Source organism: Parus major, chromosome Z (assembly GCF_001522545.3).
Source record: "Parus major isolate Abel chromosome Z, Parus_major1.1, whole genome shotgun sequence".
Classification (NCBI taxonomy): domain Eukaryota; kingdom Metazoa; phylum Chordata; class Aves; order Passeriformes; family Paridae; genus Parus; species Parus major.
The window spans coordinates 35,982,436-35,996,267 of record NC_031799.1 but is presented as its reverse complement, the minus strand read 5'-3'; the positions used below and the strand labels follow the sequence as shown (position 1 = coordinate 35,996,267).

The 13,832-nt window shown below is 36.9% G+C and overlaps 1 protein-coding gene across 1 annotated transcript in view; it reads left to right on the top strand.

Moving 5' to 3' along the window:
* Window positions 1–13,618, top strand: part of FRMD3 (FERM domain containing 3) — a 73,458-nt gene extending 59,840 nt beyond the window's left edge. The window contains exon 13 of the mRNA XM_033520681.1: window positions 10,129–13,618. Within this exon, the coding sequence (XP_033376572.1) occupies window positions 10,129–10,724 (596 nt within the window). The 3' untranslated portion in view covers window positions 10,725–13,618. The remainder of the gene's footprint in view (window positions 1–10,128) is intronic.
* The last annotated feature ends 214 nt before the right edge of the window (window positions 13,619–13,832 follow it).

Below are 13,832 nucleotides of genomic sequence, written 5' to 3'. Positions count from 1 at the left end.
CATGTTTTGTTTATTCTTTGGAGTTTGGACACTGAATGTAGCAAGTACAAGGTGAATTACATTGTCCGTATGCATACCTTATTATAATTAGTAGCAGCAGCTGTTAGTTTTAACAGCTACTTGTTTACCTCTGCTGTGAAATAAATGTATCTGAGAATTTGCCTTCTAGCAGCCAAGTGCCACCGCTGTGTTTCCTCTGGGCTCTTGTCACCACTGTAGAGTAACAACAGCTGGATATAACCACATGTCCTTGCTTTAAACACACAACTCTAGGCAATGAAATCCATTTTTGGAAACTGGTGACTTACTGGTGTATGCTCACCATACAGTGCTTGTTTTAAATGCTTGTGTTATGTAAGTTTGAAAATTACCTTTCCTTTATATTAGACAGATTGTTGTTACTTTGATGAGCTAATAGACATGTTTGCTGGTGGTATTTAACTACATACTTTATATGTTGTTAAGTATCACCAGCTGCTAAGCTAACAGTATTTAGACTTTTACAGTCTTTTCCTGCAGAAAACTTGGCTATATTATCAATTTGCAGCTTGAACTGATCTCACAGTTCTCCAACCGTGATGCTGGCTCTCTTCCCATTGTCCACTTCTGTGGATTCCCACCTTCTCCCTTGCATCAGCACTAATCATACCAGTGATTGGTAACTGGCAGAGAGAGTTAAAAACAAAACAAATAGTAAATAAATTCTAAACAACAAGAAAACCAAACCAAGCCAAATAACAACAGCAAACCAGATTAAAACAAACAAAAAAAAAACACCAAAACCAAACAAAAACCCCTTAACTGTGCACTGTCCTGTTATTGCCTGACTCAACCTTTGAGTGGCACATCAAGAGGGTCAACCAAGTTCTTGTGCTGAGGTAAGGGCCTGAGGAGGAGATGGGGAGAGGAGAGGCATCCAGCCCTGAGACTGCCTGGGAAATTGCTTTTAGTGTGCTACAGACATGAAACTCTGTATATCTCTGTATATGTCTCAGCCCAGCAAAGCATACTTTCATTTTTGTTGTTCCAAAGGCAAAAGTCAATGTTATCAGATCAATAATCTGATAACAAATATCAAGTGACTGAAAAGAAGCTTTCATCACTTTGTCAAAACCACATTAATATCCTGTGACTGGAGAGGTATGGTTTTGTCTTTTTTTTTAAAAAAAAATAGTCTACTCAAGTAAGTGAAGCTGTGATATCATCACGTGCTAGAAAATCTACAGACACTGGACCACCACCTGCAAAACAGTTGCCAAGTGACCAGGACAGGCAGTAATCTAGTTCATCAAGATCAGACAGTGAAAGAAGGCAGCCACAGAATCTGCATAGCAGCACTACAAGAAATGTAATGTGTTCAACAACACATGGAGAAAAACTGAGCTATACTCGATGCTGGTGAGACTGCATCTCAAATCCTGTATTCAGTTCTGGGCCACTCATTGCAAGAGAGACATTTAGGGGCTGGAGAATGTCCAGAGAAGGACACTAGTGTGAATGAAGGGAAAGGAGCACAAATCCTATGAGGAACTTTTGAGGGATCTGGGGTTGTTTGAAGAGGCTTGGGCTGAACTTTATCACTCTACACTTCCCTGAAATGAGTGTGCAGCCAGGTGGGGATTGTCCTTGTCTCCCAGATAATAAGAGAAAGTGGCCTCATGTTGCACCTGAGAATGTCTAGTTTGTATATAAGAAAAATTTCCTTACCAAAAGGATGGTCAGACATTGGAACCAACTGTCCAGGGACATTCTGTCATGTCCCATTCCATGACTGAATCAACTTCCTTGGAAGCATTCAAAAGGTGTGTGGGTGTGCTGCCTGGGGACATGGTTTAGTGGTGAACACAGCAGTGCTGGGTTAACAGACTTGACTTTTCAACCTTAATGATTCTATGCACAGAAATGTGCACACACCTGCTACCATCAGTCTAATTGTCTGTGAGGGTACTCAGCAGTGTAAGATTTGTTTGTAGAGGAGAGGCATATGGAGCTTTTGTAGGTACAACTATATTAATCTTTTTTATATAGTCTCTTGCTGAGAGTTAGTATAGACCAGGAGTCAGAGTCTTTCTGAGTCAGTTGTAAAATTTTAAGATTTCTTCCTTAGTTATGTGTAAAAAAAACTATGGGGAGCGATTTGAAATTAACACGGTCATTTCTATTTTGCATAAGCATGGTCACATGAATCATAAATTATAGATTTTACTTCTCAACATCAGTATGCAGGAACACACTGGCCTTTTTTCCTCTTGTACTAGGATTTGACGCCTTGGATATTTTTACACTTCTGTGTGGTTCAGCTGTTATGCTAGCAACTGCTAGCTGAGATGGATGCTGTGGAAGTTTGCAATGTGTGTTACAAAGCATTTGGAAATGTTTCAAATGTTGGAAATCTTTCATGACCATGTCTGGCTGACACTTGAAGCCTTCCTTTATGAGTTGAATACAGCAGTGGTTAGATTTTTGTAAGAATTAATGCTTTCCAGTTTTTGTAGCCATGTTCACAATGAAGGGCCAACCCCTTTTAGTTAGAATTTAATGACCCTGTTTTGGTTGCTACAACAGTTATGAGATTAAAAAATGAGAAGAGAAGACAGAGTCTTACTTTTGAAGGGGTGACAAAATGGAGATAGGAAGTGAAGGAGTACTTGATCTTTCCTCACACCCACAAGAAAGTGCTTGCAGAGAAGTAAAGGAAGAGAGAAATCTTTGCTCTGGCAGAGGAAGGAGTAAACAGGACCTCTGCTGGATATTTGTACTATACAGGCTGTGCGGGAGCCACCATAAAGATGCTTTCCAAAAGCTTAATGGAAGCAGATGTCCTTTATGAGAGAAATATTTGTGTGTAAAATAAGTATTTGCAGAACTCCCTCTTCTACTCCTCTCTCCCACATATTTGTGTGCATCACTGAATTTTTTTGGTACAAAGAGAACAAGGATATCAGGTAATGAAGACTCAACACAACATGTCATAAGCATTACAGATGAGTATTCTGGGAAGTGACAGACTATATTCCCACCAGTGTACTCTTCCCAGTTTATTTCTTCCCTGTGGCTTTGGTGAAAAGAGTTTCTTTCCAACTAGGATAGTGTGATGTCATGCCTTCCAGCTCCCAGCTGGAGCAAGTTATCAGCAGCCAACATAGGTGCATCATGCTTTTTTTGTGAACCTGTATATCTCTGCTGGACAGGAGCAGGGAAGTGCCCAGCCTTCTGAAACAACACTTCTTTCTGGTGGATACGAATCTGTCCAACAATTGTCCTCAAGCAGGAGCTGAAGCTCATATGTAAAGAGAGAAATTTTTTTTCCAGACTTAGAAATTTTATGCCCTTGTTTTTACATGGGATGAACAGTTTTTATTCTAGGCTAGAAATTAACGTGTTTTTGTCTCACTGGTTTGCTTTGTGACTAAGGTTTGTAAGCACAGGATAAGATTTTTCCATTGTATCTGCATGTTTCACAAATAATTTCCAGGCAGTGATGGGAACTGACATTACTGGCATATTAAAGCATTTTAGAAAAATAATGGGACTATGAATGCTGGCATCTTTTTTAACTGCACTATGTTTTGGTGCCTTAGATATTTTTATGTCTCTGTGTGTGGTTCAGCTGTTATGCTAGCAACTGCTAACTGAGATGTGTGCTGTGAAAGTTTGTATTGTACATTATGAGGCATTTGGAAATGTTTAAAAATAACCTCTGGTTCTGTTCCCTGCTGGGATATTTTTGTTGAGCATGTTAGAAGCTTGTCATTTGATTCATTGAGAACGACTTGTGTTAGTCTCTTTAAACTCAGTGGGAACTTAATAAAAGGTCAAAGCTGGTATGGCTAGAGCTTTTACAAGACCTTGAGAAGAGGAATTAATAGTCAAAATGGTGAAATGTCTTGTAAAAATCCAAACCAAGAGAAGCATTCATTTGCGGATGGTTAACCACTGCAACAAGGAAGTGTGCATTCGTTTACTGCGGCATGGCTCCAAGATCACAGCCAGAAGGGCTGGTAAATTTACATTTTATTTTACTCAAACTCCTTTTTTAACCCTCTAACCCTAGTTTATGTTAATAGTTGTCTCTTGGAAAGGAACTGTACTGTAAATGACATGTACAGCAGAGAATAAGGTCAAATTACTGACAAGAACAAAGATGCAAATGAAGGATGAATGAGACAAAATATAAATTTGTTGTATTGTCTTACAGAAAATTTGTTTGTTAATTGGTAACAAATGAGGGACTGGAATTTTTTCTTTGTATTTTTCTGGGACTTTGGCATGAAGAAATACTTTGAAACTGTAGTAATTTGGGACAAAACTAAATGGTTGTTAAACTAGAAGGTTGTAGATTTTGAATGTGAGCTGAATGCAGTAGTTGAGACAGCTCGGTTTTTTACTTCTATCAGTTTTCCAGATTGTAACTTTCTTTGGTTTATTTTTATAGATACTAAATAATTTCATATACTGAATGATGGTACTAAGGCTGGTGGAGGAAGGTGGAGCTTGGGCAGAGTCTGATTTATTTCTCTTTTTACTGCACACAAGAGGAGTACAACCCAAAGGACAAAAAGCTTCGGTATTGCTTTGGACAGCAAAGTGGTGTTTTTTTTATAAATACCTTTGCCAAAGATCTATTGCCTCCCTTGTCAGTAAACATGTCCATTTCCTTAATTTCATAAGACATTTAAAAAATCGTTTTTCCTTGTTTCTGTAGTACCATTTGCTTTTGACATTTGGGCACCTATAAGTGGAATTCAGTTTTTAATAACATTTATTAAATCTTCGTATTGAATCTTCATTTCAGAAATCAGTTTTTAATCAAAGAATTAGCTGAAAATGTTCTGGCAAAGATTAGAATATTGTTACTCTTTTGATATCTGAAAATTAGAAACAGGTGAGTGCAGTAGATACAGGAGAAACTGCTTCTTGCAGTCTCTTGTCTCTGAGTAGCAACAGCTCCTGATTATCTTTGTTTCTTGAATTCACCACTCAGGGGAAACATTAGAACCTATGAGAATGCACCTAATTCCATTGATTCAAAAACAGTAGCAAAATTGAAAAAAAACATTATTATTGACATGTGTTTTGTATTCTTATATCTCAAAGGTTAAATACCGGCTCCAAATAGATGCAAGACATCTTATTGGTTTAATATAATGACACCAATCATAAGGTATTTGTATGTCGGAACTACATTAGTTCTTAAACACGTTGATTTTGTACTGTTTATAGATGTTGTTCCTTTTAAACTACACATGCAAAAGAAAAAAAAAATATAAAAAAAACACATATATATATATAAGCATTTAAAATATGTATACCAGCACCAAAGCACAGGAGGTAGCCTGTGTAAGATTCCTAACAGGGGACATAACTCCTCAGGAGAACCCCATTGTGACCCTTTCAGAACAATGCTGACTTGTGCCAGGAGGGGTCACCCAATCTGAGTGGGAATGCTGAAATGTCCCACTTGCCCTTTTGCGTGGGTGCTAAGCTTTCACATCAGTACCCTGCTCTTTCCGCTTCACTGTCCTTGGCGTGCTGGGCACTGAGTCACTGCAGTCCCATCACCAGGTCCTTCTTTTTCTGAACTGCTGACAGGCGTATCTTTCCTTCTCACTCCTGCTCCCATGATCCACAGTTGTCTCTCCCTGGTGCTTCCTTCTGTCCTATTGCTGCTTACTCCTGTTTCTGAAAGGGGATCAACAACTCTGGGTTGAGCTCCCTCCAGGCCAATGGGAAATTGAAGACAGGCATTCCAGAATGCCCACTGTATGGTATGCTCTGTTCTGCTTCTGCCTCTGTGCCTTGGGTGCCCTTTCTGGGGTGTGAAAAGCAGAGCAGTGGCCTTCAGTGGCAGCACTAGCTGTGACATTGAACACCATGACGCAACATAGCTGGGAGGCAAGTTGTAATGCCACAAAACATGCAACTAGTACCAACTGGCAACAGGGACAGGGCTTTGCTCCTTTCTAGAAGTTCCCATTAAACTAAAGCAAACAGTAATGGCCAGCAGGAAAGGCAGGTCACTGCCTAAAAAGAAGTTACTATAAACTGTCATTGATTAACTCTCCTTGCAAAGCTGTAACAGGTGTCTTTTATGGGCATGGGATATGGGTATAGTACAAATCTGTGACCTCCTATTTCTGAGGGCAGGAGCTCTGGCTTTGATACAAATCCTGCTTGACATAGATCCTGTGTAGGGAAATATTTAAGTTCAATGTAATTCTAGAGTTTGTCTCCTTTTTCTACATTTTCTTTGTGCCATTCAGGCATTTTGCCTGATGAGAAAATCACCGTCTCCTTCCCTCTGAAGAGTCATTCTATTCATAGTACAAATGAATTTTGTCCACACGGAAAATAAACAAAGGATACATGATATTCCTAGAGGAAGAAGTGAAAAAGACAGGAAGGATTTCTCCTAATTGCAGCCTCGCTGGCCATTTTTGTTTACATGCATGTGTGAAATGTTACTAGCACTGTTCTCTCTGGACCATATCTAATTTTCCATTTCTTTCCTTAAAATGAGGGTATATTCACACTTGTTCCTTTCTACAATATAAAAGGCTGTTATAGGTGTGTAATTGTGTTTCTAGTAAGAAAAGCCATGTGTGGGATATCTGCCCAGCAGACAATGTATGAACTTATTTTTTTAATAAGCAGATGATACATTTTTCTGAGGTGCTGTACTTCTAGCAACTGCAGCTTCTTAAGAATGGTGGAGCTAGAGCTGTCCCTCATTTTGTTAATCCTCAGCTGCTGGTTTTGGCCTCCGTAGAAATACTAGCAGCTGACAACTTTTATGCCAGACCTCTTGCACGTTCATGTTCACAGCAGATGACCACAGTAATCTCATGTCTTATTCAGAGGTTCGTGTTCCTGGTTTGGAGCAATCACAGTATTTGGTGGAAGGGGAGTACTGAGTTTCACCTAGGATAATGAGATCTCTGGCTTTGTAAAATTTGTTCAGTTGCCAGAAGAGTGTAGCAAGCCTTTGCTGTGGAAATATAAGAAACAAACCTGAGTTTATTTACCTGATACTCCAATAATCTCTATTAGAAGTTTCTGATTCATGGAAAGTAAATTGCCAGTAAGAATATAAAGTAAAAATTGGAAAGAAGAGGTTCTTCTCAAATGTAATTTAATTTTCAACTCATACTCCTCTAAATCTGAACACCACAAAAATTTTATCTATTGTTAAAAAGGCTGTAGACTTTTCAAAATCTTGCCAACAAATTATATAAAATGATAGCCATATAAGTGTAGTATCAAAATAATTTTTATGTATGAATAGGAGGAAAGGATTTACAGTAAAGCTGTAGAATAATTAAAGAGTATTAGGAGTTTGGCTTGCTTTAACTTTAGTATTCTATTTTTCCATTGGAACATTTTGAGGATTTTTTTTTAAATTTTATCTTGATTTTATTATTTCAGATAACTGTCTCTCTCTTTTCTCTCTGAAAAGTAAAAAATCCAAATTCTTTCTTCTCTCTTAAATTTTTGTTACTGGAATATTCATTGTACTGTGGAATTTTGGTACTCTAATGTGATATTCCTAGGCCTGCATAAGCTTTGTAAATTATGCTTGACATAATAATTTTACAGTTACATATTTCGAAACCATCAAAATATGAATATCATGACATACTTATCTATATTATTGCAACATGACTGGAACTTTGCTGGAGTCACTTGTGTTGACCCTGGTTAATAGCCTATGATTTTGTCATTAAAAACACTAAAAAATGTTGTAGTACTACGGAGAATATGAAGGACCAAAAAGAAAAACTTTATATATTTAATTTTTTAAAATATCAAATCAGCTTGAAGCAGAAGCAGCATTTAATGCCCATTCTAAATTTTCAAATATTGATTTACACTAGTATTTGACTGATATAAAATGCAGATATTTTGGTTTAATGAGTTTAAATAACAAATAAAGGAGTTGAAAATTCTTTTTAGCAGTTGAAATTTATAGTGGAATGCAAATTTAATGTGCACATCAGAGCTGCAACACACTACAGTTTTAATACAAACCCTTCAGGAAACAAGAACACTGACTTGAAAAGACTCCTCTGTTTCCTTCTATCAACAGGTTAACCTCATAGTCAGAAGTTTTCCAGTTATTTGAGAAAAACACAGTTTTAATGAAAGTTAGTATGTTGTTCATGTTCATTGTGTAGTTTTTGCAAGCTGGAATTTACTGTGGGGAGAAAGAGGAGGCTCAAGAATCATAAATTGGGGTGACCTTTCTTTCTGGTAGCTGCAGCTGTCCTCTATGATGAGTAACATGATGAAGATATATTACTGACCTTGCATCTAAGCTGATATAGACCTATGGCCAGGATTCTCAAATTTGGGAGAGTAAAATTGGGTGCTTTCAACCATTTTGAAATGTCTAAGTAAGTGGCTCAACTTAACCTACTCATATTTAGAATAATTGAAAAGCATATTTGAGAATCAAATGGTAGTGCTTGTGTATAGGTATATACATATAAAGATATGTATAGGTTCTTAATGCTGGGTCCCAGAGTGAAACTATTTTGGCTTTAGTAATTTATCATGGGTGTACTCTCAAGTAACTGTGTATGGTTTGATGATCCAGCTTTACCTTCTGTTACTTAGGAGAAAGATCCTCCAAATCTGTTCTCACTTCTTGGTGTTCATATACTGTTTTGTCTCACTTCAGTTGGGTTGTATCCTCCTCTTGATGACTGTGACAGATATATTTCTTAGTGTAAAGACTGGTGTAAACGATTAAGTTCCAGCACAAAATGCTGAAAAGTGATGAATTTCTAAATTGGCTGTGATGAGAGAAGACAGAGTAGTTGAGGCAAGAAATTATTAGGTAGGAAGTAAAATTAAACTTACAAAAATTAAACTAATTAAATTACTGAGCTAATAATGATTGAAGACAAGGTTTCATTTCAGCTATGCACATTTGCTGCTGAAAAGAGCTCTCCTGCTCTCTTTTCAATCCCTGGTTATGTGCTGTCTCCACAAGAACACATGACAAGCCAGCTCAAGAAGAAGAAACATCAGACACTAACCCAAGCTGCTTTTCTCAGCGACAAAATGCAAGGAAGCAGAAATTGTCTTTTTGGTCGATTAGCCAAAATGTGAAACCTCACCTGCAGGCATGGCCGGTGAGGTCTAGATAGCAGGGAAAAGATAACAGATTACAGAGGAAGAGATCTGTCTGAGACATTCTGAATACTTAAAAAAGAGAAATTTCCATGAGAAGGTGTCTTAATACTATTTTGTAAGGCAGGTTTGTGCCCAACTGTCCTCCTTTCCGCTCCTGCTACTGACAACTAACAGCAGTCACTGAAGGTTTGACGTAGCTGTAAACAGCTAGACTTCTTTGAAAACTTATTCCTGTTAGAGATAGACTGGAAAAAGGAGAGTAAGTTTTGAGAGGAAAGGGCTTGAGCAGAAAACAGTGTCATAAGAAAGTCTCCTCTGTAAAGGGGAGGGAGAAATTTAGATGAGAGAGAAAAGAGCTAAAAAACTAGATGAGCAGAAAAAAACCAAAAAAGACAGAAGAAGGAGCTTTTTTAATCGGTGAGGCTGTTAGAATCCTGTTCCAATTATATCCAATCCTCATATCATATGTTAACCTTCCTCTCCTCTTGCCCTTTTTACTGTTAACATCGATTTATCATGATCATCTGTTGTCTCTTTTTAATGTCATGCTCTGTTTTCAGCCTTAGCTATAACCTTACTATACTCATTCATCTCAAAGCAATGAGAGTTGGTAGTTGTTTATTATTATTTTTATTATTATTATTCACCAAAGAGTACCAATTTGCACATGTAGTAGGTATTAATTTATACCAGAAGTCAGGTTGCCAGTAGAAAATAATCTGTTCTCTTTTCTACTTTGCACTACACTATTATCATCCATAGTTGTGTGGAACCCTCTTGAGCAGATCTGATGTACTGCAGCTTTGTAAAGATACTGTCCTTTTCAGAAAGCTTTTCCAGTTTTTGATTACAGTGTACAGTCTGATTTTAATATGCAAAATTATTGCAGAATCTTCTTTCCATATATCTGTTAAATACTGTTGGAGGGCTGACTTTTGGCACCAGGCTGTGAGAAATTTAGTATCATTGTTTTAATCTAATTTTTTTCAGGTATCCAGCTACCAAAGGAAGAGGAGATTTCAGTACCTGTGACCTCAAGCTCTCCAGTAAAGGATACTGGGAAGGATGTTGATCTTGCCATTGAACAGGAAGAGAAGATGAATGAGGAACCCTTAACCATCTCAGAGCTGGTGTACAATCCAAGTGCCAGCTTGCTGCCCACCCCTGTTGATGATGAGATTGACATGCTTTTTGATACCTGTCCAAGAGCAGAGAATGAGAAAGATGATACCGATTCATTTGAGGAACTTGAAGCAGATGAAAATGCATTTTTAATTGCAGAGGAGGAAGAACTGAAAGAAGCTCGGAGAGCCCTGAGGTGGAGCTATGACTTTCTAATGGGCAACATTGAGGTGAATGCTTTTGTGAAGAGTTTCTCCAGACTTTTCCTTGTAGGCCTTGGACTATTGTTGTTTGTGTTCCCCCTTTTCCTTGTTCTCTTGGAGTCGGACCTTCAAATCTCTTTCCTTCACGAAATCCGTCAGACACCAGAGTTTCAGCAGTTTCATATTGAATATTACTGCCCCCTTAGGCAGTGGATGGCTTGCAAAATAAACTTCATCCGTGATATTCTGGGCAGCTTTTAAATTTTACATGAATATGATACAACTAAGGGCTATATTCAAAGTTTCAGTTAGTGACAGCTTTCCATAATGCCCATAGGCCCATCTGTTGGCAGCTGCCTTCGTAATTTCATGTATGGTTTTCATTACAGACTCTTCAGTTCTTAAGTTCCCTTTACATACTTAAATTGCCAGTTTAGTGACCAGCTTATACAGTCACCTCTCAGTAACCAAAAAGAAGCTTTATTTTATAATACATTTCAGGCTTCCAGTTCATTCATTACATTATATAAGACAGGGTCACAATAAGTTTCATTGTCCTTAACCTTTCAATCCATGATACTAAAACTGATGATACTGAAAGAAAAACTTTTTGAATATACTCCTTAGTGCAACAATCTCTTCTAACCAATGCCTATACAAGCAATGTTTATGCTGGGGTTTTTTGGTTTTGTTTTTGTTTTTTTTCTGTTTGTTTGTTTTTTTACATTTTTATGTGTGTAAGATATTTTGGTAAATTTTTAGTAAAAGGCAATTTATGATGTTATTTAAATGTACACATTGGTAAGAACAATGCAGAGGGGCATGTAGGGTGTTTTTAGTGTTTTACTAATTATTTGTTTTTAAACTATGGCTGGAGAATGAATTAATTTAATGTAGCTATATACAAAGGGACTGTGTTTGGGAAACAGAAAAGTTCACTCAAGTTCAGTAGGGGCTACCTGGGGGAGGTGAAATGACAGCAAGTATGCAAAAGAATTTCTGAATGCAGTGAAGTTCCAAAGCTTGGGGAAGTGAGCAGAACTGAAATGATCCTTTCTCTTATCTGTCAGATTGTCTTCCACTTTATCAGTTCTGTATAAAGTCTTCACAAGATAGTCCAAGTATGTTTAGTGAAAGATTGAGTCTTCAGTCTAAATGTAGATTATTGTACATAATGGAAGACAATAATAGTAAGCAGCAAAAAAAAAAAAAAAAGAAAGAAAAAAAAAGAAAAAAAAGAAAAAAAAAAAAAAGAAAAAAAATGACCCAAAAATAAATCAGTAGGTGAGTGAGCTACTTTTAAAAACCATAAATAACATGAAAAGGTGAAAAAGGAATAAATTTTTCATACTTCTTTTAAAAAGCAAAGCATTAGGCTGTACAGCTCATATAAAATTAATCTACTGGCTCACAGTTAAAGGCTTAAACACTTTAAGAGATGCATCTTCATGCTTGATGCCCTTATGACTAATCTCTAAGACAACATATTTTCTGTGCATACTAATATGCTTCCTTTCACATATAGCACCATACTTATCCTCATTCCTTGTTATTATGAGCCCAGTTATGAGATCTAATGCTGTTTTGTGTAACATGGATTTGTGTATCTAAAGGTATTCCAATATAGCTTAGAGAATATACTTACGTAAAATCTTGTCAATGCTGAGAACATTTGAAGGCCTTCAAATATACCACAGAGGTTCTGTTTAAGACAAGAAAGTATTTATTCCTCCTCTCCCACAGTCTTAGTGCAGCCTTGATTCATATTAAGAAAGTTGAATTTTGGCTTCAAACTCTTTCTCCTGCTTAGACATTTATGGAGACATATTTGAGGCTATTTTATTAGATGTACATTTAACACATTGTAACCACATGTCTAATTCCTACTGAATAAATTCCTTTAGTTTCAGTATCAGGGAATATCTTTTGCTTGGTTTTCTCTTGTAAGCCTTTGCAAGTGTCTAGTTTTAAAATGGCAATTTTCAGAGAAGATTTTTCCTTCCCTTCTAAATCTCCAGTTTTTAAAAGGCAGAACAGTTACGGGGCTTAGGAGTTCCTTTCCTCAGCTGAAAACTTTTGGATTGCTATTCATCTCCTCTCCAACAAAGACTAAATTAAACAGCTGTGTTTTTTTATTGTCTTTGTATGTCCTTGCTAATCTGTTTCCCAGAAGAATCATTAATGATTAGTTATTTAATGTCTATTTCTTCCTGTGCTACTTGCAGCTAAATGATCCTTTCCCACAAGGTAATAATCATTCAGGTGAATAGAAATGGAGAGTGAACAAAGGTAGACATTTGGTCTTAACCAGAAATTCTTCATTTGCATTGTTGCTAAAAAGCTGTTTTTAGTGGTGAAGGCTGTGAGAACAGACATCCCGCTGGACTGTGACGACATGGTTCCAAACAACATCCTAGAAAGTCTGATAATCACTTAAAAAAAAAAAAAAAAAAGGTTGGATACAATAGTCTTGCCCCTGTGAATTACAGCACCCCAGAAGTAGGAGTATATTAGTGCTTGATTCAACTCTTGTCAGAAAATAGCTCATTTTATGATGCTCATTTTCTCATGTTGCATGAGACCATAATCTCAAAAAATTGTGCAGTGCAGTGAAGTTTATCTAGGGTTAAATGCAAGTGTGTGTGCACATGTGCTTGCATTTACTAACCATGTGCATCCATTCAGACCTGGCCTTATAAAATTCTCACCTTTCCTTCCTGATATTCTCTGTTCTATCAAAATAATTTAGCTAAAAGTCATGAGAGTCTTATAACTTAAAGGTCAGGACCGTGTCATACACAGAAGGATAGAGCTGGGCACATTCAGAAAGAGTAGCAGCTTTTTAAGAGTAAAGATGACAGACTTGGACTATGGAGCGTCTATAGGTACAGTATTGTGTATTTCTGTCTGTGCTTGGATTATATTGTAAAATGTTATGTACTTGAAATCTATTTTGTGGTTTGTCTAACATTTATAAACACAACTCTGGGAAGAATTAAAAATGGTTTTATTTCATGGAGTGTAAGGGGAAAATATACCTGTAACTTGAGCCTTATCTTTGTACAGTGAATTTCACATTTCTATATGTCAACATCCTGATTGTTTTGTATGTTGATATGATGGCAGGAATCCCTAATAAAATTACACTGGAGAAAAGCTTTCTGTAGTTATGATAGTTCTTCTGGGGAAAGATTTTCTAGAAATAATATTTTTTTCTTTTTTCACAAAGCACTTGGAATATAATACAGTACAGATTTCTTACAACTCTTACAATGCTTTCAGTATGATTTTCTTTATTCATCAGCTGGTGAGACACTAAAAGGTACTTTAAAATAGGATATTAACATGGCATCAGGCTCATTTACCAAG